At 37.9% G+C, this 26528-nt stretch overlaps 1 protein-coding gene and 1 non-coding gene across 10 annotated transcripts in view; one reads left to right on the top strand and one right to left on the bottom strand.

The window, feature by feature from the left end:
- CMYA5 (cardiomyopathy associated 5) overlaps positions 1-26528 on the top strand; it is a 152920-nt gene that overhangs the window by 35255 nt on the left and 91137 nt on the right. For all 9 annotated transcript variants that reach the window (XR_003680961.2, XR_003680958.2, XR_003680957.2 and 6 more), the window contains exons 2-4: positions 11044-21148; positions 24102-24197; positions 25600-25833. Coding sequence is in view for 3 of the 9 variants with exons in the window: in XM_028493031.2 (XP_028348832.1) it covers positions 11044-21148; positions 24102-24197; positions 25600-25833 (10435 nt within the window). In the remaining 6 variants the exon portion in view is untranslated. The remainder of the gene's footprint in view (positions 1-11043; positions 21149-24101; positions 24198-25599; positions 25834-26528) is intronic.
- On the bottom strand, positions 7209-7337 carry LOC112065624 (small nucleolar RNA SNORA72). The gene has a single exon (XR_002892131.1). It is a non-coding gene; the product is annotated as a small nucleolar RNA SNORA72 (small nucleolar RNA).

Genomic DNA, 26528 nt, shown 5'->3' on the forward strand with positions numbered 1-26528 from the left:
TGTTCTTTAATTCTTCTAGGTCTTTGTTAAATATTTCTTGCATCTTCTCAATCTTTGCCTCCATTCTTTTTCTGAGGTCATAGGTCATTTTCACTATCATTATTCTGAATTCTTTTTCTGGAAGGTTGCCTATCTCCACGTCACTTTGTTGTTTTTTGTGGGTTTTATCTTGTTCTTTCATCTGGTATATAGCCCTCTGCCTTTTCTTCTTGTCTCTCTCTCTGTGAATGTGGTTTTTTTTCCAAGGCTGCAGGATTGTAGTTCTTCTTGCTTCTGCTGTCTGCCCTCTTCGAATGACATTTTTAATGGAATATTACTCAGCCATAAAAGGAACGAAACTGGGTCATTTGTAGAGTCGTGGATGGACCTAGAGACTGTCGTAAAGAGTGAAGTAAGTCATAAAGAGAAAAACAAATATTGTATATTAATGCATATATATGGAATCTGAAAAAATTTGTATAGACGATCTTGTTTACAAAGCAGAAATAGAGACACAGACAGAGAGAACAATCGTATGGATACCTAGGGGGAAAGGGGGATGGGATGAATTGGGAGATTGGGATTGACATATATACAGTATTGACACTTAATACTATGTATAAAATAGATAACTAATGAGAACCTAGTGTATAGCTCAGAGAACTCTACTCAATGCTCTGTGGTTATCTAAATGGGAAGGAAGTCCAAAAGAAAGGGGATATATGTATACATACAGCTGATTCACTTTGCTGTACAGTAGAAACTAACACAATATTGTAAAGCAACTATACTTGAATAAAAATTTAAATAATAAATAAAGTATTGAGACAAAATACTGGTTAAATATGGTGGAATCAAGTCTTCAGAGAAAAATACCTGCCAATATAGAATTTTATACCCTGAAAAAAGACTCTTAGAATGGATGTGTAAAAACACTTTTAAAGGAATAAGTAGGGTGAATTTACCACCAGAAAATTCACAGTAAAGGAAATACTAAAGTGTATTTTCTAGAGAGGAGGAAAATGATTCCAGTTGGAATATTGGAGGTGGAGAAAGGAATGAAACACAATTAAAAAAAATTCAGTATATAGGCAAATCTAAATGAATATTGGCAGTTTAAAACAATAATAAAATTATGGCTATGAGATTTTAAAACATTTACAGAATTAAAATGTACAATTATAACAGCATGTAAGGTGAAATTATAATTTATGGCCCTTGTGTTGTCTTGAAAGGAATAAAAATACCAGTTTATGTTAGACATTAATGATTCAAAGATGCATGTTGAAATCTCTAGGATAATCACTAAAAGAATAGTAAAATATAACTGCCAAGCTAATAAAGGGAGTAAATAGAATAATAATAAATATTCAATCTAAAACAAGGCAAGAAAGGAGAGAAAAAGGAACATAGACTAGGTAGTATAAATAGAAAGCACATAATAAGATGGAAGATTTAACCCCAAATGTATGGTAATTGTAATTATATTAAGCTTAAATGGACTAAGTGCTCCATTTAAATTGGCAAAGTTGATTTTAAAAATCTTTGTGGGAGTTCCCTGGGTATCCAGTGGTTAGGACTCAGTAATTTCACTGCTGTGGGCCAAGGGAACTAAGATCCTATAATATCATTAAAGATAAAAAGATTTGATTTGCAAAAAATACTTAATCCCCCAGGCCTGTTTCCTCATCTGGTAAATTAATATATCTACTTATGGAATTGTTGTATGAGAATTATACAACACATAGTAAAGCACATAGTAATATTTAAAAAAATAATAAAAAGATTTGAATAACACAACTAGTAAGTCTGACCTACCTGACATACATAGAACAATACTGAAAAACCACAGGACACATATTCTTTTTCAGAACACATAAATATTTAAACAGACAAACAAAATTTGGCCATATAGCCATAAAGCAAATCTCAATAAATTTCAAAGTATAACTTCTATAAAATAAATTGTTTGGAGACAATGCAGTTAAACTAGAAAGCATTAACAAAAAAGATAACTAGGAAATCCCCATGTATTTTGAAATTAAGGAATATGTTTTAAGATAATCTCTGACTAGGCAGGGCTTGGCAACCAATTGAGCTGAGGGCCAGCCACATCTACCTAGCAGTGCACCCACAGTAGTCAGCGTGCCACAGCAGAAAGACCAATTCAGCCCATATAGAGGGCACCCCTGCAGCATATAGCTCTGGTGACCAAAGAGAAGTGTGCTGCTGGGGCATATAGTATGTTTCCTACTTAAGGCTACTTCTCTAAGATTGGAAAATGAAATCAACATGCCATATACATAGAAATAAAAACAGAGAGTTAGGCAAAATGAAATGACAGAGAATATGTTCTGAATGAAGGAATAAGATAAAACCCCAGAAGAAGAACTAAGTGAAGTGGAGATAAGCAGTCTATCTGACAAAGAGTTCAAGGTAATGATCATAATGATGTTGAAAGAACTTGGGAGAAGAATGTATGAACACAGTGAGCAGTCAATAGTTTCTAACAGAGAATTAGAAAATGTAAAGAAAAACCAAACACAGCTGAAGAATATAATAATAGTAATTGAAATAAAAAATACACTAGAAGGAATCAACAATAGATTAGATGATACAGAGGGGCAGATCAGCAAACTGGAAGACAGAGTAGTGGAAATCAGTCAAGCTAAACAGAAAAAAGGATTTTTAAAAATGCAGATAGTTTAAGAGACTTCTAGGGCAATATCAAGCATACTAACATTCACATTTTAGGGGCCCCAGAAGTAGAGGAGAGAGAGAGAGAAAGGAGCAGAGAACATAATAGCTGAAAGCTTCCCTAACCAAGGAAGGGAAACAGAAGCAAAGAGTTCCAAGAAGCAGGGAGTGCCAAACAAAATCAACCTAAAGAGGACCACACCAAGACACATTACAATTAAAATGGCAAAAATTAAAGAAAAAGAATACTAAAAGCAGCAAGGGAAAATTAACATGTTACGTACAAGGGAACTTTCATAAAGCTATCAGATGACTTTTCAGCAGAAACTCTGCAGGCCAGAAGGAGTAGCATGATATGTTTAAAGTGATGAAAGGAAAAGATGTGCAACTAAGAATACTCCACCTGGCAAACTATCATTCAGATTTGAAGGAGAGATCAAGAGATTTACAGTCTAGCAAAAGCTAAAAGAGTTCAGCAACAAAAAACCCAGCTTTGCAAGAAACATTAAAGTGAATTTTCTGAGTGTACAAAACAGGCTATAACTAGAAATGTGAAAATTACAAAAGAAAAAATTTCATTGGTAAAGGCAAATATACAGGAAAGGTAGATCAACCGCTTATAAACCTAGTAGGAAGACTATAAGACAAAAGTAGTAAAATCATCAATATTCCCAATATGTAGTTAAGGGATACAAAAGATGCAAAAAAAGATATAAAATATGATGTAAAAAGCATTAAATGTGTGTGGGGGGAGGGGAGTAAAAATGCAAGATTATTAAAATGTGATTGACCTTAAGAGATCAGCATCTGAAAATAATCATATATCCTCAACAAAATACTAGCAAACAAATTCAACCATACTTTAAAAGGATCATACACCATGATCAAGTGGGATTTATCCCAGGTGTGCAAGGATGGTTCAATATCCACAATCAATCAGTATGATACACCACATTAACAAATTGAAGAATAAAAATCACATGATCATATCAATAGATGCAAAAAAAGCTTTTTACAAAATTCAACATATATTTATAATTAAAAAAAAAACTCCCAGTAAAGTGGGTATAGAAAGAACATATCTCAACATAATAAAGTCTACATATGACAAGCCCTCAGCTAACATCATTCTCAACAGTGAAAAGCTGAAAGCATTTCCTCTAAGGTCAGGAAGAAGACAAGGATGCCCACTCTCACCACTTTTATTCAACATAGTATTGGAAGTCTAACCACAGCAATCAGATTAGAAAAAGAAATAAAAGGAATTCAAACTGGAAAGAAAGAAGTAAAACTGTCACTGTTTGCAGATGATGTGATATTATACACAGAATACCCTCAAGATGCCACCAAAAACTAGTAGAACTCATCAGTGAATACAGTAAAAGTGCAGGACACAAAATTAATATACAGAAATCTATTGCTTTTCTATACATGAACAATGAACTATCAGAAAGAGAAATTGAGAAAACAATCCTGTTTACAATTGCATCAAAAAGAATAAAATACCCAGGAAAAATCTAACTAAGGAGATGAAAGACCTGTACTCAGAAAACTATAATATGCTGATGAAAGAAATTGAGGACAACATAAACAGATGGAAAGACACACCGTGCCTATGAATTGGAAGAATTAATGTTGTTAAAATGACCATACTACTCAAGACAACCTACAGATTCATTGTAATCCCTATCAAAATACCAATGGCATTTTTCACAGAACTCGGAAAAATATTTCTAAAATTTGTGTGGAACCATGAAAGACCCTGAATAGCCAAAGCAATCTTGAGAAAGAAGAACAGAGCTGGAGGTATCACATGCTCTGATTTCAAACTATATGACAAAGCTACAGTAATCAAAACAGTGTGGTACTGGCACAAAAACAGACACACAGATCAATGAAACAAAATAGAGAGCCCAGAAATAAACCCACATTTATATGGTCAATTAATCTATGATGCAAGGGGCAAGAATATACAGTGAGGAAAAGACAGCCTCTTCAATAAATGGTGTTGGGAAAATGACAGCTACATGCAAAAAAAATCATATTGGACTACTTTCTTACACCATATACAAAAATAAACTCAAAATGGATTAAAGAATTAGATATAAGACCTGAAACCATAAATCTTCTAAAAGAAAACATAGTCAGTATGCTCTTTGACATTGATCTCAGCAATATTTTTTGATATGTCTCCTCAGGCAGAGGAAACAAAAGCAAAAATAAACAAATGGGACTACATCAAACTAAAAAGCACAGCAAGAGAACTATCAACAAAATGAAAAGACTGCCTACTGAATGGGAGAAGATATTTGCTAATGAAATACCTGATAAGAGGTTAATATCCAAAATATATAAAGAAAGCACACAACTGAACATCAAAAACAACAACAAAAACAACAACAACAACAAAAAAAACCATACAACTTACTTAAAAAATGGGCAGAGGATCTGAATAGGCACTTTTTCCAAAGAAGACATTCAAGTAGCCAACGGGCTCATGAAAAATGCTCAACATAACTCATCATCAGGAAAATGCACATCAAAACCACAATGAGGTATCACCTCACACCTGTCAGAATGGCTAGTATCAAAAAGACAACAATAATAAGTGTTGGTGAGGATGTGGAGGAAAGGGAACCCTTGTGTACTGCTAGTGGGAATGTAAATTGGTGCCGCCGCTATGGAAAACATTATGGAGGTTTCTCAAAAAATTAAAAATAGAATTATCATATGATCAAGCAATTCCACTCCATAAATCCAGCAACATTTATCTGAAGAAAATGAAACACTAATACAAAAAGATATCTGCACCCCTATGTTCATTACAGCATTATTTACAATAGCCAAGATATGGAAGCAACCTACACACACACATATATACACAATGGAATTTTACTCAGCCATAAAAAAGAATGAAATCTTGCCATTTGTGACAACATGGATAGACCTAGAGTTTATTATGCTAAAGTGAAATAAGTCAGAGAAAGAAAAATACTGTATAATTTCACTTATATGTGGAATCTAAAAAACAAAACACATGAACAAACAAGACAAAAACAGAGTTATAGATACAGAGAACAAAGAGGTCATTGCCAGAAGAGAGGGGAACGGAGAGAGGAGAGAAATAAGTGAGGGAGATTAAGAGGCACAAGCTTCTAGTTGCATAATAAATGAGTCAGAGGTATGAAATGTTCAGTGTGGAGAATATAGTCAGTGATGATATAATATCTTTGTATGGTGACAGATGGTAACCAGAGTTACTATAGTGATCATTTTGAAATGTATAGAAATATTGAATCACCACGTTATGTACCAAGAACTAACGTAGTGTTATAGGTCAGTTATACTTAAAAAACAAACAGACTTTTGGAAAAAGAGATCAGATTTGTTGTTACCAGAGGTAAGGAGTGAGGGAATTGGATGGAGGTGGTCAAAAGGTACAAACTCCCAGTTATAAGATAAATAAGTACTAGGGATGTAATGTACAACATGATAAATATAATTAGCTTTATGAAAGTTGTTATGTGAGTAAATCCTAAGCATTCTCATCACAAGGAAAAATGTTTTCTTTTCCTTTTATTTCATATCTATATGAGATGATGGATGTTCATTAATTTATTGTAATCATTTCATGATGTATATAAGTCAAATTGTTAAGCTGTACACCTTAAACTTATACAGTGTTCTATGTCAATTATATCTGAATAAACCTGGAAGAAAAAGAAGTAAATAAATAAAGAAGTAAATAATTTCTGGGTCAGATAAGATATCACAATGCAAATTCAAAATATTTTGAGATTAATAATAATAATTATGAAAATACTATATACCAACTTTTATGTGATGCAGCAAAATCGTTGGTTAAAGAGAAATGCGTAGTCTTAAGTTATAGTAAAGGAGAAATATTAGAAATATTAGAAAGGGAGAAAGGTAGAAATTAATGATATAAGAATCTATCTCAAGAAGGTAGAAAAATACTTGCTAATTAAACTCAAAGTTGAAAAAGGAAATAATAGAAAGCAGACATTTATGAAATAGGAAACATCAATAAAGCCAAACTTTATTGAAAAGATTATCAAATGATAATGTCTGCCAATTTTTATAAAGATGAAGAACATAAAAAGGAGACACAAATGACCAATATCAGAATTGAAAAAATGGATACAATTTTAGATCTTACAAAAACTTAAAAGATCCTGAAAGAATACTATGAACAAATTTAATCCAATGATTTTTTAAAATTTAGGTTAAATATGTCAATTCTTAGAAAAATACAACATATCAAAAGTGACACAAAAAGAAATTTCAGGTAGTCACGTAACTATTAAATAAATTAAACTGCTAATTAAAACCTTACCATAGAGAAGACTACAGGTTCAGATGACTTCACCAGTAAAGTCTACCAAGCACTCAAGGGAGAAATAGTACAGTCTTCTACAAACTCTTCCAGAGAATAGTGAAGGAGAGAACACTTCCCAGTTTGTTCTTTGAGGCAGCACAATGTTTTGTTTTTGTTTTGTTTTTCTTTTTTGGTTTATCCTCAGCATTTACAAAACCAGACCTTGGGAAAGAACTAGGTCTGGGGACACATGCATGGTCTTAATATAGCAAATGTTTAGCCTGCCCTGATTATTACAAGAGGCAGCACAATCTTGATACAAAAACCTGACAAGCACATTGTAAGAAAGGATATTATAGGCCAATTATTCATGAACACAGGAGCAAAATTCCTAAACAAAATCCAGCTTTTTAATATAAAAAATATAATACATCACAACCATGTTGAAGTCATTTCAGGAGTTCAGGGTTGGTTTGACATCTGGAAATCAATCGTAATTCACCACATTAACAGAATAAAGAATATGGTCATCTTCATTGTTGCATAAAAATTGTATAATAAAATTTAACATTCATTCATTATTAAAAATCTCTCTTAATAAATAGGAATAGAAGGAAATCAGATAAAGTTTATCCTGAAAAGGAAGAAGTCTTTGGCACTCAACTTGGTATCAGTCTGTTCTTTCCTGGATCTAACTCAAATCTACTGAACCTTCTCCTTGACCAATTCTGAAAGGAGGAAGGGAGTGAGCTCCCCAGGTCATCAAGAAGTGTTTCTCCTCACTCTCAGATAAATCTGCTTGGGAAGCCAAGTAATAATCAGAAGCTTGCTTTGTGAGAATCAGAGGAGAATGAATAAGATCATGTTCATAGCCAATATCCATTAATTATGGAAAGTTGATGTATACATCTTTGCATAGATGAGAACGTTTGCATTCCTGAGTAAGAAACACTTCTGAATTCTAGGGGGATCATTGGTCTTCTATTAAGAAAAATGGTTTCTTTACACTGAGTGTAATTTGAATACTTGGGCTATGACTTTACACATGCTAATATAGTTATTCTCTGATTCCTGTTGGCTGTGTTATTCTTCTATTCCTTTGCTCCTGTCCAATAATCAAGACATCCCCAAATACTTTGGGTTTCTCAGTGAGCCAGACTGATTTATTCATGTGTACGTTTTTTTCATATCCTGTGACATTTTCCTGGAATGAGCTTCCCATCCTTACACCACCACCACTCTTCATCCATTTGGCAAACTCCTGTTTCCTCTTCAGAATCCAGTGCAAGTATCTTTCCTCTTGAGGTCTTCCCTTCTTTATGTTCTCACTGTATCTTGCCTATTTTCTGTAAATGAACTTACCACACTGTATTAAAATGTTTAGTTCTGTTTCCCTGTTAGATTTTGAATTTCTTGAGAGAAGATTCTGTGTCTTTATATTTGTACTCCTAGTATTTAAACTCAATAAAATTTTATTAAATGAAGAAATAAATGAGTGAATAAATAAGTAAATGATTGAGTGAACCCACCTCAGTAGGCCTCTATCTTTTTATGATCAACATTTGGATATTCTGCTAAGCACTCATGAACTCATTCTAATGAGTAATGAAAACTTCTCTGGTTGAGTACATTGAATTTACAATCAATAATTAACTTTAAACTGAATTATAATTGCTTTTGTAATACTACTACAATGATGGGCATTCGAAATGCTGACTTTTCAGTTGCATGCTATAACCTTAATTTTTAATTTCATTCTGCCTTTGTTAAGTTAAACAGAAGGGAGAAGGGGTAGAAGGAATTGAAAATTTCAAGGAATAAGTTTAACTAGATATGTAAAGGAGCCTTGAAAAAACATTAAAAATAAGATTCAGTTCAGAACCAAGATAAGGTATCAATTACTAATTAAGTTCAGTAGTTTAATACCAAAGCAAATAAGTGAGAGCAGAGTTACCAGGGAAATGGAGAAACCAGTTCTTCTCACCGCTTTCCAGCCATTTTCACTCACTGCATGTGTAGAAAATGAAATTGTTTTCAGCACCCTGGGGTAAATGGATGAGGATGCTTGCTACTGAAGACCAGTGGCCCAGGGGTTCTGGCTGCCCCAGGCTCGACTTGGTCATGGGTGAGATCTAAGGAGATCAGGATCTCAGCAGTCCATAAGCCCTTTGCAGCTGACTGCTGGGGAAACTCTGAAGTTTCAGAAAGGGGAGTTGAATGTACCTGCAAAGATTTATGGTCTTGGCTTTCAGCCTAACCTAACAAACTAAAAAGCGTTCAGGGTAAGCTAGAAAGGCATGTACTAGTTAAGTTTCATAGCTAGGATTGTTTAGGCCAGTGATTTGCAACTCTGGATGCATAATGGAGTCACCTGGAAGCTTTTAAAACTTCCCACCCTAGTACGATTAAACTAGCATCTCTGTGGGAAGGGGTATAGGGTGGCATCAGTATTTTTTTAAATCTCTCTACAGATGATTCTAAAATGTATCCAGAATTAAGGACCACTAATATAAGCAGTGACTGATGATTAAAAAAATGATTGGTTAGGGACCTAAATTTTAACTCTATGTTTTTTAAAAGTGCCTTAATTGAATACTTATGCTTAGTGCTTTTTTAGCATAGATTTTTTTTTGGGTTTTGGTTTTATTGTTGTAGAAAAGTGTATAAGTCAGTCAATAGTTCTGTATTTATCTCAGTCTTGAACTTAAAGGCAAATATGCCTGCTGAATTGGTCAAGGATGGTAACACTGGAGGTTTTAAAACTACGCCTTGAAGAGTAGATAGAATTTAAATGTGCAGGAAAGGTAGATTAAGGTGGGGGATAAGAATTGTAAGTGGAAGAATGGCATGAGCACAGGGGAGGAGAAAGTGTAAGAAAATTCCAGGGAAGAGTGCTGCAGAGTCTGAGACAAAGGCCCAATGGCAATTGAAAGGGACAGCCAAAGCCAGCCATCTCTTGAGGGCATATGAGAGCAGTCCAAGGAGACCATCTTTCCAAACCTCTTTAGCCATTGAAAATGACCATGCCCAGCCTCCTTTGATCTCTAGTTCAAGGATTATATGGAGGACCTGATTACAGATCATGTTTATTGAGTGTTAATTACATGGCAGGCACATTTTCTAAGCATTTCATGTGTATTAGCTAATTTAACCCTCACAGCAATCCCGTGAAGTAGGTTCTGTTATGATCCCTGGTTTACAGATGAGTTAAGTACAGCACAGTAGGCTGCTGGTTTTTTTGTGATCTCTCTATATTCACTACTTTCCCTTCATGGCCCTGACTCAGAGTTTCCATGATATATTTACTGAACACAGAATTATCTAGTTAAAACAGAAATGTACCATGTAGGGGTAGGGTGGAAGTGGGTACTTGGAAAGAAGGTCAGCTAGGGATCAGACAGTTAAGTATTTTGAATTTATTTTTCTATAGATATAAGGAATTTACTGACTTTTTAAGTAAGAAGTAGCATGATGAAAATTTTTAATAAACTTCCTCTGGAAAGATAGGCAGGATGGATTGAGGTTGGGGGGAGGGCAGGAGGTAAACGTGATACTAGCTGACCAGTTAGGAAGCTAATGAAATAATCGAGGGGTGATGTGATAAAAAGCTAGGTCAAGGTAGTGATAGCAGTAACAGGGGAGGCACAGATGCAAGGGCCATTATGAAGGTCCTGGTGACTAGATAGTGAGCCTGAGGGACTGGGTGAGCCATAGGAGGTCTGGGGGCAATCCTGATAGGGGAAGGTGGAGAATTTCACTTTAGCTTTTTTTTGACTTTGCAGGATATTGATTTATTCCAGCCTGGGATGTGTTATTGTATTTGGTATCCTGACTTCAGTTTTTAAACTTTATTTTGTATACATCCCTATTTTTTATATGGATGGCACTATTTATCTGTATGTTTTAATTTTACATTAATCCTTTACCTAGTAAGAATAGGACATTGACTTATTATTAGAATATGTAATTACTGTTATTTTTATTATTCATATATGTAGAATTATTAATAATATCATTATTTACTCTAGGTTATCAGACCAGAATGAAGAGGGCAAGACCAAGCAGAAGTGTATCATATCTGACCCCTCTTTTTCCATGGTAACAGTTCAACGGGAAGATAGTGGAATAACCTGGGAGACTAATTCAAGTAGGTCTTCCACTCCTTGGGCCTTGGAAGAAAGTCAGACCTCTGGTGTGTGTAGTCTGGAAGGGTTGACTCTGAAGTCTTCTCCAGGGAATGTTTCCTTTATTGTGGATGAAGTTAAAAAAGTTCGGAAAAGAAAGCCTAAGTCAAAGCATGGCTCACCATCATTGCGTCGGAAAGGCAACAAAAAAAGAAATTCTTTTGAATCCCAAGATGTTCCAGCAAACAAAACAAGTAATCCTCTAATTTCAGAAAGCCAGGAACTAAAGACCCAGAAAGAGAAGTCATCTACTGGCATTTACAATAAGATGAGAACAAAGAAGACCGCCTCAAATACACCTCCTGTTACTGGGGCAATATACAAAGAACACAAACCGTTAGTGTTAAGGCCAGTCTACATAGGAACAGTACAATATAAAATTAAGATGTTTAATTCTGTTAAAGAAGAATTAATTCCTTTACAATTTTATGGAACATTGCCAAAGGGTTATGTAATTAAAGAAATACATTATAGGAAGGGGAAAGATGCGTCCATTAGTCTAGAGCCAGATTTGGGCAATCATGATTCTAATGTAGTTTCCAAAACAGGCAAATCAGTAGCCCAAAGCATAGACGATGATGAAGTAAAAGAGCTTGCTCCACCCTGGAGAGGTGCGGTTTCCAAAGGATCAAAATCCCTGACCTCATTCAGTCATGAAGATCTAAAGAAAATTTACGTTGATTCTCCCTTAAGGGCTGCATCTACTACCAAGCACACACCTTCCTCTTATACAAGTAATGACACAGCAGAACAAGAAACACAGCTCAGCGCTCCACAGTCAGTGCCACAGCTGCCAGCTGATGAAGCAAAACCCCGTGAGATAGAGCCTTCCTCTCTTACACCCAATACATCTGCACCTGCATTCCTGGAAACAGCAGAGGAAGAATCTGAGGCTGATTCACGAGAAACGGTAACTGCAGAGCATGACTCTTCAGTCTCACTGCCGTTAGTGGATGAGGTAAGGACGGAAGACATATCTTCTGCTGACCATTCCATTTCACTGGAGGCAGAGAAGGGTTCTCAGGAAACACTTTCACCAGGTCTGACAGCCTCTATCCAGGAAGATTTTGGCCCAGAGAGAGAAGAACTGGATCTGACTTCACCAGAAAGGGCAAAACCAGTCTCTGAACGACTGAACCCTCCTCATCTCACTGTCAAAGGAGAGAAGGATGAAAACATGCTTGTGCCATCCATTTCTCTTTCTGAACCTCTAGTGTTAGAGGAACCAGAGAAAGAAGAAATAGAAAAGCCTCTACCAATATATGCTGCCCCTGAACCTGAAGATTCTAATTTAGTGAAAGAAGAGATCATAGAACTTGATTACCCAGAAAGTCTATCAGTTTCTGAGGAGCCCTTCCCACCATGCTTGGCCCCTGAAGTGGAGCAGAAAGAAGAGGAGACCATTCTGCCATTACTGATGACATCAACGCCTGAACATGTCACCTTGTCTGAGGAAGAAAGAGAGGAAAATGAGTCTGTTTCTACTGATTCTGCTTTCATATCGGAGTATTCAGTCCCACAGGATTTGAACTATGAACAAGAGAAGCAAGAAATTGAGCCAGTTTCTTCATCTAATGTAAAACCTCTATCTGAACATGCAGTTTTGTCAGAAGAGGAGAATGATGAATTTGAGCCTTATTCCCCAGCTTCAACCTCTGCATCTGTCTCACCATCTGCAACTGAGAAGACTCCTGAATGCCAGTCCCCACTGTTTTCAACAGCTATAGCAGAGCACATGGTCCTTTCCAGAGAAGAGGCTTCAGAAAATGGGCGTTACACACCACATTCCACATCTGCTTCTGAATATTCAATTCCCTCACAGGCAACAAAAGAGTCACCAAAGAAAACAACTGACCATAAGTCCCCATTAACATCAGAAGGTGTGTCTGATCCCCTGATTCTGTCAGAAGAGAAGGAAGACACTAGGCTGTATTCCCCAGAGGTGGCCTCTGTATCTGAACGTTCTCTCTCGCCATACACAACCGAGGGGACTTCTGAATGCCAGTCACCACTGCTTTCAACTGCTACATCTGAACACATGGCCCTATCAGAAGAAGAGAACCTAGGAAATGAGCGTTTTACACCAGATTCAACACTGACTTCCCAACATGCAGTCCCACCAAATGTAACACAGGAATCCCCAAAGAAAATAACTGGTGATGTCTCCCTGTTGAAATCAAAAGGTATTTCTGAGCACAAGACTCTGTTAGAAGAAGAGAAGGAGGACACCAGATTCTATCCCCCAGAGGTGGCCTCTGTATCTGAATGCTCTCTGCCACCATACACAACTGAGGGGACTCCTGAATGCCAGGCCCCACCACTTTCAGCCACCCCATCCGAACATGTGGTCCTCTCAGAAGAAGAGACAGTAGAGATGGAGTGGTACACACCCTCTTCCACCTCTGAGTCTGAATTTTCAATACCACCATATGCAACACTGGAGTCACAGGAGGAAGAAATTGTCCACAGATCCCCTTTAAATCTAAAAGGTGCCTCCTCACCCATGAACTTCTCAGAAGAAGAGCAAGAAGACATTGGACCTTTTTCTCCAGACTCTGCATTTGTGTCAGAATTCTCATTCCCACCCTATGGAACTCAGGAGACAGAGAAAAGAGAATTTGAGTGTGATTCTCCAATATGTTTAACATCACCATCTGAACACACAATTTTGTCAGATGAAGACACCGAAGAAGCTGAACTTTTTTCTCCAGATTCAGCATCACAAGCTTCCATCCCACCATATAGGATCCCAGAAACAAATGAGGAAACTGAGCCTGATTCACTGTTAACTGCAATGGCTGCATCAGGATATTCCTGCTTCTCAGAAGCAGATGAGGAAGAAATTGCACCAACTGCTACACCTGTACCTGAGCATCTAAGTTCATCACAGAAGCAAAGAACTGAAACTTCTCCTTTGGTGTCTGCACCTGAAGACTTGAGTTGGCTCCCTTCAACAAATGAAGGAGAGATTAATCCAGATGCTGAAACAACATCAACAACTGTATCTGAATATCTCATTATGGCACAGAAGCAGAGAACTCGAGCATATTTAGAACCTGAGTCTGAAGACTTGATTCCACCGTGTTTAACCAGTGATTCAGAGAAGGGAGAAATTAAGACTAGTTCATCACTAGCTGCAACACCTGCACAATTGTCCATGGCAAAGGAAGAAACCAAACCTGATTTGCCTGTATCTCAGCGTTCAGTTTCACCTGATTCAGTCCATGCAATTAAGAAAGAACAAGAACCCAAAACATCACTCACTCCAAAATCTGCAGATGAACAGACGGCTTTGTTAAAAGTTAAAAGTAAGGAAGAAATTGTGCCTGATTCTCAAGAAGCTATAGCACATGTATTACGGGATCAAGAAATGGAGCTTCAGCCTCCAAATGTTCCAGAGTCTGGGATGAAAGATTCAGTTCTGCCTGACTTGGTAGATGAGCCAAAGAAGGATGTCAAGCCCAATTTAGCTCCATCTGTGACATCTGAACTAGAACAAAGAAGGTTGTCAGAGAATGAGCCTGAAGTAATAAAGCCATATTCACCTCTAAAGGAAACATCTTTATCTGGACCTGAGATTTCATCAGTAGTGAAAACAGAAGTGCAACTTGATTTTAAAATAACTGGTACACCTAGAGTGCTGCATTCAGCGTCACCAGGAGTGGAAAAGGAAGTTGAGCATGCACCACCCATATCAGAATTTTCAGCTTTGTCAGAAGACATAAAGAAAGAAATTGAACCCAGTTCTTCAATAACCACGACATCTGTAACAAAGCATGATTCAAGCTTAACCAAATTAGCAAAAGAAGAAATCCCAACAGATTTATCTCTTACCACCACTATAGAATATCCAGTCTTAACAGAAGTAAGAAAGAGTGAATTAGGAATTGGTTTGCCGCTTCAGATGGTAACATCTGTAGATAAGCATTCACTTCTTAAAGAAGACAAGGTAGCAATTAAAGCTAGTTCTTCTCCCACTGAAACTGCTGCATCCCAACGTCTGGCTTGGTCAGAAGTAGGGAAAGAAATTAAATTTGATTTACCTGCAAGCATATCCTCTATACCAGAGCATTCTGTTTTGTCAAAGGTAGAAACTGAAAACATTAAACCTGGGTTGGCAGTAACCAAAACATTGTCTTCTCAGCATTCAGATGTATCAAAGGAAGCAAGGGTGGAAAACAAACAAGATCTTTCATTTTCTACAGTCCTCAACTCTGAATATTTGGATGTATCACAGGAAAAAAATTCTATGTCTGCCTCAGAGATGTCAGGACCTGACCATGTGCTTTCGCTCAACCTAGGTGGTGAGATAAAGAAAACAGAAACTGAACTTCCTTCTTCACAGAATGTGTCACCTGCACTCAAGTATATAGTTACAAAAGGCAAAAATGAGCAAACAGCAAATTCTTTTCCTGAGTTAGAATTAGCAACAGAAGATTTAGCTTCAACATTACCAACCCTCTGTGGTGATAAGAGCAAACAGGCAATGGAGGCACCTTCTATAGTTCAGCGAGATTTCCTGTCAGAAAAACAAGATCTTGCTCTGGCGCAGCTCTCTTTGGAACCTGAGAAGGAAGACAAGCCACATCAAGTATCAGAATTACCAAATTCTGGCTCTGAATTTACTGGTGGTTTAGGTAGGCAAAGTGAATCCATAGATACAAGACAAATAAAATCTCCCATAACTGAAACAGGGGATTCTGTCCTAGAAAAGGGCCTAGCTGAACTTAGGAGCAGAAGAGAAGGAAAAGAAGAAAACAGGGGACTTCATGTGTCAACTACAGTGCCTGAAATTTCAGAGGTTTCATCATGCCTTAGGGAGGAACCTCAGATTCAAGAAATTAAATCTTTCTTTCCTAAGGTAGTTAGCTTACAATCAAGGGAAGCATTTACCTCTCTAGTTGAAGGAGACAACCCAGAAGAACTTCAGCCATACACTTTTTCTTTAAAGGGATTATCAGGAGAGTTGAACGATTCAGTTGACTTTAAAAAAGAAGGAAAACAAGAAATAAGCCTGTTACTGCCAACAGGAAATTTGAATGCACAAGTGACAGATAATACTGTAACTAAACTAAATGAAGAAACTGACCAACCAAATTCATTTCATATACTCCAGAGTGTAACAGAGCCATCAAAGATTGCTTCTTCTGACCTCCCTGTGGAAGAAGAGAAGCCTGAAAAAGAACTTCATTCAGACCAAGCTGTTAAATTACCTGACGTAAACAGATCTTTTGCAGATAAACAAGATATGGGTATTAAACAATTTTTGTCTATGAAAGAAAATTTGCCTTTGGAAGAATCAAAATCATTTATGACAACTGAGCCTACAGATGTTAAAGAAACACACAGGAAAGAGGCCCTTATTTCTCCAAAGGATGAAAATTGGATGTTGAAAAAGCCAGAGAGAGACTTGGCAAGTCATCATGAAGGAAGAGTCCCTGGATCTGTGCAGCTGGGTTCCTCTGGTACCAGTGATCTGATGACAGGGCAGCTCACGCCTGCTCTGTCAGAGAAAGACCACGCAACTGAAATCAGAAGGCAAATTCTGCCGCATTCTGCAGAAGAATCTCACTTATCATTACAAGAACCAGTGTCTACTCTCGATACCTCTAGTGGTAACGTAGAGACCTTAGCAACTAAAACTTATTCTTCTGAAGAAATAAAGCTGGCCCCCAAACCAAAATCTTTAGTTCCAGCTGGAAATGTGGAGAGAAATGAAGCAGAAGGGAAGCAGACCCTTTCTTTAGTGGGGAGTGAAAGTTTGGTATCGGAGAAACCAAACACAGAATTTTCCAGGCCTTGCAAAGAAGACAGCTGGGAAGAAATCAAAACACCATCTGAAAGAATCCTCCAGAAACCAGTGTCTGGCCCATCAACAGAAGAGGTCAAATCAGAAACTCTTCCCTCTCTTGCCAAAGCAGCCCATTTCCTGGCAGAAGAAGCAGAACTTGCACTGGGCAATGAAAAAGAAGCACACAGGCGTATATCTCCCTTACCTGGAGAAGAATCAAAAGTGGTTCAGTCAAAGGTTGTAGATGATGCTGAGAGAGGGAAACCAGCATCTGAAGTGAAAACACCCACACAAATAAAACCCCTCTCCTCAACCCAAGAAAATGAAGAACCTCAACCCCCAGAGTCACCCGAGGTCATACAAAAGCTGCCCAAGCAGCAGAAGGCAGTGGAGCCAGGCCTCTCTGAGGAAAAGGGAAAGAAAGGAATTTCATCTTTCACATCGTGGTTGCCTAGTTTGTTTTTACAATCAAGCACTCCAGATAACAAAGTTGCAGAAAAAGAAGATTTAGCAGCTCAGCCAAGCCCATCTGTAGAAAAAGCAGTGACTGTGATAGAGCCTAGAGGTCCTGCTCCAGCTGATGTTCATGCAACTGAGAAGCCAGCAGATCATCTATTGCTAGAGGCCAAACCTGAAACTCCTGCAGAATCCACATGTTCTTTAGTTAAATCTGGTGAAGGTCAAGACTTTAAAGAAAAACCCACATTGTTATCAAATGTAGAAGTTTTGCCACAGCCAAAATCCAACTTTGAGGCATCTAGTGAAGATTATGGGAAGAAAGAAGTCCTAGACTATTCAGAGGAAATGGACCTAAACTCAGTAGTTACTTCTGCTGATGGTGAGGGACATCTTAGAATTCAATCTTATTCTCCCATGGGTGAGAAATCCATTATGGAAGAAGCCAAAAATGCTGTTCATCTTCATATCACTGATGGTAAAAGACCCCAGAAGCCAGAAATCTCCCCTCCATCTAAATGGAATATTTCTATCCTTAAAGAAGAGCCAGGAAGTGATCAAAAAGAAAAATCACTCTTTTTATTTGATGCAATAGATAAGGTGCCACAACAGCCAAAATCAGCTTCATCTAGCTTTGCAAGTAAAAATATCACAGAGGAATCAGAGAAACTGCAGTCAATAATTTTGCCAGTAGAAGAACCTAAAGACAGTTTAATTGATCTTGGTGAAGACAGACTAGAGAAAGAGATGCCAAAACCTACTTCCTTGAAAATTTCTGAAGAGGAAATAAAACTCAGATCTGTTAGCCCAACTGAGGAGAAAGGTAACTTGGGCATTAGATCATATTCCTTGGAAGAAAAGAAGGTGCTGGCAGAAAAACAAGAAACGGTGGCCCCATTAGAGCTTAGAGGTAATAATGAAATAGGGAAGGCACAAATTACACATGGATCTATCCCTATTAAATTGGAAGAACCAAAAGCTGCTACTGCGCTGCAGCAAGTCTATCAAAATGATGACCACAAAGAAAGATACAAAATTATTGAGGAGGGTAAAGGAGAAGAAAAAGAAGAGCAGTCACATGCATTTTTAGAAGGAAAAGAGCAGCAGGAAGTTCAGGCTTATTCCGTGAATATAGCCAGGCATATGCCTGAAGAGTCAGATATCTCTTTCAGTCATTCTTTGGGTGAAAGTCAACCATTTTCATTAGTTAAAACTACAGAAATTACTGAAAAATCAAAAACCATGATCTCAGAGGCTCACCCAGAAATCAGGGAAACAAAGGCAGTAGGAACCCAACCACATCCATTAGAAGAACGTGAAGTTTTGGTGGAGAAAACCAAGACTTTCCTTCCAGTAGATCTTCCTTATCGTGATGAAATAAATGATCACTCTTTACTGAAGGAAGGAAATCTGGTATTGGACAAGTCAAGCAGGCATGTGGTAAGTCACAATGAAGAAAGGGGACAGGTCACAGCGTCAGAGCTGCCAAAAGGTGGCTCAGTAGATACCACAAAAGAAAGTAAACAAGGATCTCCATCTAAAGAATCTGAAAGGATTTTAGATCCATGGTTAGAATTGACTCCAGAGAGGCATATGCTCCATATTATTGAAACATCTCAAGATAAAGCATCTGAAATGTCTGAACAATCTGTTCTTGTTTCAAAGCACCACTTGGAAGCTCTGGAAGATGCCCATGTAAATGAACCATGCTCTTCAGTGAGCAGCAACTATGCTCAGTTTATAACTAATGCATCAACAATCAGTATTGAGGAGATGATTTCCAAGGAGCCTGAAGACACATATGTAAGAGATGAAGAATTTACAGTGACTAGTAAGCCAGCTGGACTTTCAGAAGAGCAAAAGAGTGCCTTCAGTATCATTTCTGAAGGTTGTGAGATATTGAACATTCATGCTCCTGCATTTATTTCTTCAGTTGATGAAGAAGAAAGTGAACAAATCCAAGATAAGTTAGACTATTTGGAAGAGAAGCCCTCATTTAAGCCTATACCCTTCCATGATGAGAGTGAGGCAGTTGCTTGCTATAAAACATTACAGAGTAAGTTAGAAGATTCTGATAAAAAAGTTATACCATCGAAAGAAGACCAAAAAAAGGAAACTCATACAACCAAAGAGGAGATATCCACAGATTCAGAAACTGGTGATTTAGCCTTTAATCAGCCTGCAATTCCCAGTGAAGAGGATTATTTTGAAAAATATACATTGATTGATTATAACATCTCCCCAGACCCAGAAAAACAGAGAACTCCATGGAAATTAAATGTTGAAGGAGAGCTGTCAAAGGAAGTTCCAAGAGAAACTGTCTCTCTCTCAGAACGTTCAGTGGAAAGTGCCCTAGAATATGAGTATGAATTGGTGAAATTAGATGAAAGTTTTTATGGACTAGAAAAGGACTACAGCAAATTATCTGACCCAGAGACGCAAAAGTCTTCAGTTATCCAAAAATCAGCTGACAGATATGCTCCAAAGAGCATAAGTAGAGATGTGGACTCAAAGTCACCTGGGATGCCTTTATTTGGTGAAGAGGAAGGAGTTTTGTCACGAACCCAGATATTTCCTACCACTGCTAAAGGCATTAATCCTGAACTTCTGGAGGAGCCACCTGCACTGGCATTTTTATATAAAGATCTGTATGAAGAAGCAGTTGGAGAGAAAAAGAAAGAAGGGGAGACAGCTTCTGAAGGTGACAGTGTGAATTCTGAAGCATCATTTCCAAGCAGAAATTCTGACACTGATGATGGAACAGGAATATATTTTGAGAAGTACATACTCAAAGATGACATTCTCCATGACACATCTGTAACTGAAAAGGACCAAGACCAAGGTCTAGAAGAAAAGCCAGTTGGTAAGGATGATTCATACCAATCAATAATTGAAGAAGGAGAAATTTGGGGGAGGTTTGAAACTATTTGCGGGGAGGAGAGTCTGGAAGAGAAAGAGAAGGCAGCTTACAGGGAAGGAGAATCAGTAGACCACGTGGAGGCTCTTGACAGTGTAGCTATGCAGAGGAAAGCTTCCATCACCGAGGAAGTCAGAGTGGTTACCCAGAGGGTAAGCTATGCGGTTCCATTTGAAGACACTCATCATGTCCTGGAGAGAGTAGATGAAATGAGCAGCCAGACTAATGAAGCAGCAAATGCAAATCCAGAGGTCAGTCTGAATGTCCCAGTACAAGTGTCCTTCCCAGAGGAAGAATTTGCATCTGGTGCAACTTGTGTTCAAGAAACACTGCAAGAAGAACCTCAAATAATTGTTCCCCCTGAGCTGAGTGAAGACCGGCTCCGCAGTAGCCCTGTTCAGGATGAGTATGAATTTGCTGAATCCCTGAATTACGAAGTGGTTACTCAAGACACTTTATCAGAAGAACGGTATTCAGAATCCACCCCTGAAGATGTGTTATCTCAAGGAAAGGAATCCTTTGAACATGTCAGTGAAAATGAATTTGTGAGTGAGGTGGAACAAAGTAAGTCTGCTGAACAGGAAGAGTTGGACAGAGAGATGACAGAACAAGACCAGTTATCATCAGAGTTGGTAACTGAGAAGGAACAAAAGGAATTGAAAAAGTCCCAGATTGACACATATTGCCACACATGTAAAAGCCCAATTTCTGCTGTTGACAAGCTCTTTGGCACCCACAAAGACCATGAGGTTTCAACACTTGATACAGCTATAAGTGCTGTAAAGGTAAATAGATTTTAAAGCATACAAGTGTGTAATCATACATAGATGTTTAATTGGCTTTCTCATTTTCTCAATTTTAAAAAATGACCAATATTTGATACATTCATCTTTAGGCATAATAGTCTGAAAAAAACTAAGAATATTTCCCTAGTTATTTAGTTAAGATCACTTTGACAAACATTTATTGGGTACATAGTATGTGCCAGGTATTTTTCTAGATTCTGGAGATACCAGGATAAATAACATGGGCATTGCCTTTGAGGGATCTTATGACAGTAGCCCTTAACATTATCCAAAAAAGGCAAAAAAAAAAAAAAAAAAAAAAAAAATGCACTTGAGCATAAAGCACAATTTATTTTCTGTTATCTACAATATCATCCTTTAAAAATACACATTTACATTATATTAAGCAATTTTATTGCAAGTTTTATAAAATACTCAAGACAGTAAGACATTTTAAATTTTGGTTTTCTCCACATTTCTTTATTTATAAAATTGATGTTAGACATGGAAAACTTTTGCATTCCTTCTGGCTATATCTATAGACTCCCAATGTTAGAAAGTTAGTCACAACATATATCCTTATGTATGTGATTGTAAGTATTCTACTTCCTCAGAGATACTATTGGAAATCAAACATTTAGTCTTTAAGATTCTCATCTACCTTTCAGTAGCCTTCTAACTGGAATCTCCACTCTTATCTCATCAATCTATTCTCCATACAGTAGCCAGAATGATCTAACATTGCAAGTAATAGCAAGAATTGAGCACTTACTGTGGGCCAGGCAATGTGTTAAGGTCTTTATATACAAGATATCTTTTAATCCTTATGACAACCCTGTCATTGTCATCGATTTGCAGATAATGACATGGGCTCAGATAGTTTAAGTCCAGGGTCATAGAAGACAGAACTAGGACTGGTACCCGGGTCTGTCTGATGCTAGAGCTCATGCTCTTGACTGTGTATCCATGTTGCTCTCCTTAGTGCCTTCCTAATGGTAGCAATTTTCAATATGATTATTCAGTTAGGTCACTGATAAATGATTGTCAGGCTCATTTTGATTCAGTAGGAAAACATATTAGAATCTTGGCTTTTTTTTTTTTCTGGAAAAGTAATCCTTATCAACTGATCTGATATTGGTTTTATATCTCCAGGGTGAAATTTTGTTGAAACTTTACCTGGTCACGTTTGGGGTAGGGCATGGGTCAATTTCTTTTTGGAATCTCAGGCATTGGGATGCATCAACACCAGTGAAATATGCCCCATTCTTTGGTGACACTTGGTTTTGTTAACTAACAACTACTGGGTACTGTCAGTAGAAAGAAGACTAGATTTTTTTTTAGCTTTCTTAATTATGTTTTGTTTATCTCCATGAGTTTTAGAAATTAAAAAAAATAATTCTAAGTACTGTTAATTTAAAACAAATTTCAAAAGCAGGGAGATATGATGTCTCCTGCTTTAAAACCATTTTAAAGTTTTTTTTCTGGATCTTCTCCATATAGTATGAAGAGAAAGTGGAAAACAAATTGACTAAGCCAGAGACTTGCTTCGTTCATTAAATCAACTGTGAAGATTGAGTTGGTTGGCACATTTTAAAAATTAAAAATAAATTTTAAAAGTTGTCACTTGAGAATTTTCTAGCATCTTGTGAGTAGGCCATTTGTGATTATTCAGGAACTGATGGCTGCATTTGTAGATTATCCAGGTGCTGGCTTCTCCCCACCACTCCATCCCCTTTGTGGTGACTTAACTTTTATCTGTCATTTGTTTTCTTCCTTCACTCTCTCCCTTCCTTCTTTCTCAATATTTATTGACCTTCCATTCCATGTCAAGAACTGTGCTAATCACAGAGAATGAAAACACAACAAAAATAAAGGAAGATAGACTTGTAACTCCCCCAGATCATACAGCATTGTGGGAGCACAATGTTCTGAGACAGGAACCCTCTGGGAGTGAGTGAAACGGTGGAGGGAGACTGGGAAGGATGGGAAAGGTGTCCCAAAAGGGTGAAGCTTGGGTGAGCCTTAAGTAAGATAGAGTTCTTCTAGTGAACAAGGGCAGGGTGGACATTCTAGAGAAAGGGAATGCCATATAAAAAGGCACATAGGTGGGAAAGAGTCCAAGGAAAGGCGGGGCTTGTGTGATTGGAGCCTGGGGGCTTGTGGAGAAGAGGCAGGGGCTAGAGAGGGAAGCAGAGACCAGATCCTGAAGGGACTTTTCTCAATGTAATTTCTCCATCATTCTGTGGATAGTGAATCAGGCAGATGGAAGCTCTTTTATTCTGTGTTGTTACTTGTTAAGTTTCACAGGATAGAGTGCAGCTAGGTTTATAACTAATAGGTACCATCTTCCCCCATCACCCATACATTTTCTAGTTGGCTCTCACTCCTTGAGAGTATTTTAACCCTTTGAGGGTCATTAGAACCTTAAGGTCTCTTTAGTAGATAGCTTTCATCATTTGGTATACTAGACATTCAGCCTGGTGACACTCTGTTCACCTTCTGAGGATCAAGTGGGGCAGGAACACCTGAAACCATTGGTGCAAATGTGAGAAGGCTACTCAGATATGTTGGACCAGTTCAGAAAAAAGTCTGCCATCTTAGAGGAATGACAATATATAAAAATCAAGGCCTAACTAAGGAGAAAGAATTCAATTCATAGTTTACTAAAACAAGTATGCTTTGAACTCACCAGCTTACCAAGAAGTCCTTCCTCTTGCATAAGAAAATAAACTGTCTATTGCTGTCACTCACAAACCTCCTAATTGTTTATCATACATTACCTATAGTCAATTTAGATGAAGCAGCAAAGAAAAGTTAAAGATTGATTTGTTAGTGAACATGATATAGTGACTGTCTACCAAACATACTAAATTTATAAGAAAATTGGAACTCACTGCTTGAAGTTCTTTTCCCAAATGTCATATACTAAGGATATCTTAATTCTTTTCTTCAGGTTCAATTAGCAGACTTTCTAGAAGATTTACAAGAAAAATCCTTGAGGATTGAAGCCTTTGTTAGTGAGATAGAATCCTTTTTTAATACTATTGAGGTAAATTACCTTATCCTTTTTACTTTAACTTTGTCTGCTCATGGCATCTCAAATAAATGATTCTAAGCTAAAAGGACCTCAATTGGGGTTTGCGTGTGCATATGTTGTTTGCCATTGTTGGTTTTGTTCTATTAAAAGTAAAGTCCTTAAGTCTTCCCTCTGTTTCATCAGTGAGACTACTTTCTAAGGATAAATGACTTGCCCTTAAAAACACATGCACATTTATTAGGCACTTACTATGATAGGGCAACTGCTTTACATGCTTTATCCAATTTCATCCTTACAGTAACCATATGAAATAGGAGCTATTATTATTATTATTGCCCCCATTTTATAGATAAGAAACTGAGACTTAGAGTTAAATATATTAACCAAGGTCATAGTAGGTTTATAGTAAGTTGAGAGCCAAGATTTGAATTCAGGTCTGAGTTCTGACTTGCCCTACCATCCTGCTTTTCACTGAATTAGCTCTGCAGAGGTGCTCTAAAGCACTGCCCAGTATTTCATGCCCAGGACAGATGAGTGCCTCTCATGGTATCACTGTCTTCGATGAGTTCATGCTGACCCTGCTCCCTCTGCAGTGAAGGAAGGGGGTAGCAGTGCTCCATCCATATACAGTCACGGCCCAGGCATCCTTACTTGTCAGTCAGGATTGGTAGAGGGCCCCTGTGGAAGGCTGGTGCACAGTTTCCCCATCACTCGGGTGACTTCTCATCCCAGTTTGCTTGTGAGAGGTCTGCTTAATTCCTGTTGTAGATCAGTTAATACCTGTTGATTATTTTTAGTGTTATTGCCCCCTACCCCTCACTGCCACCAAAGTGTTCCTTTTAGACAGTAAGTAATATGATCACCTTATCACTAGCCCTGTAAGCATCTGAGTTTGTCCAGATGGGCAATAAAATTTCTCCTGCTCTGGCGGAAGCTACCCCTTCCCTGGAGAGCATTTGTGAATGTAGCACCCTGTCCAATACCCTGGCTGTTCCCTCCCTCGCACTATGATTTTAGTAGAGTGGTGAAAATGGCACTAAACCTTCTCTGCTACCTGATCTTCTTTCACCGTGATGCCACTTTCAAATTTTATCATGTGGGAATGCAGGTAGGCAATACTTCCCTACAAACATTTTTATGTGTGTTTCATTAACTAAATCCTTCTTGATAGTTCTCTTACAGTGAATTCTGTTGCAAAGCTAACTATGGCAAAGGGGGTTGGTGGGCTGGAAATTTAGACTGTGCATGTAATCTGTGATTCTCTTACCAGGATGCCAGAGGTTAATTATTTAAAATTATTAAAATTATTAAAAAATTATTTAAAAGGCTAGTATTTCTCTTAAAACACAAACACACACACACACACACACTTCTTGTTTCATTCAGAAGGGGTTTTTTTTGTTTGTTTTTAAAGGAAAACTGTAGTAAAAATGAGAAAAGCCTAGAAGAACAGAATGAGGAAATGATGAAAAAGGTTTTAGCGCAGTATGATGAGAAAGCCCAGAGCTTTGAGGAAGTGAAGAAAAAGAAGATGGAGTTCCTACATGACCAGATGGTCCACTTTCTGCAGAGCATGGACACTGCCAAGGACACCCTGGAGACCATCGTGAGAGAAGTCGAGGAGCTTGATGAGACCGTTTTCTTGACTGTAAGCACCAATTCAAACAGGTCCAGACACCTTGAACCCACTCTGACCCAAGTCTACTTTAAAAAAACTCATCTTTTACTCTTCCCTAAGATGATTTATATCTCTATGTGGGGTTTATATAATTCTCATTTAAAAATTATTAGGGCATGCCTCATGCCTATTGAAAAGGCCCAGTCAATCCTCAAAGCCATAACACCCAGATCCAGTTGAAGGACACATGGAAGCCAGGCCGCAGCATCATCTGTCTGTTCTGTCACAATGGATTGGTCACCTTCTAAGAGGGAGGGAAAGCAGCCTGAAAACTTTATTCATGCCATGCTCCCTTTGGGTGCTGGCCTGATCTTCCAGTACCTCTCCCCGCCTCCACTCCCACTCCCTAATCTGAAATGACCTCTCATAGGGACCATTGCCTCTGAACCTCACCAAGTGGAGAGTAACATTTTGGTACACTCTCAGCATGCAAAAGGATGACATGATATGATACCTCTCTCAGGTAACATGTTGATCTTTTTACAAGGGTCTTCCTGGTGATCAGATTCCTTAATTCAAACAAGTACCTTGTGGACAGAGAGTCCCTTGGGTGCTCCTCAAATTACTCACAGAGACAGCTCTTTGCTCTCCTAATTCCCTAGAACCTTCAGTAGAATACTGGTTCTCCATGGAGCCAGGATTAACCAGGAGTGATGGAGATGTTT

The sequence above is a fragment of the Physeter macrocephalus genome, chromosome 8 (genome assembly GCF_002837175.3).
Source record: "Physeter macrocephalus isolate SW-GA chromosome 8, ASM283717v5, whole genome shotgun sequence".
NCBI classification, from domain to species: domain Eukaryota; kingdom Metazoa; phylum Chordata; class Mammalia; order Artiodactyla; family Physeteridae; genus Physeter; species Physeter macrocephalus.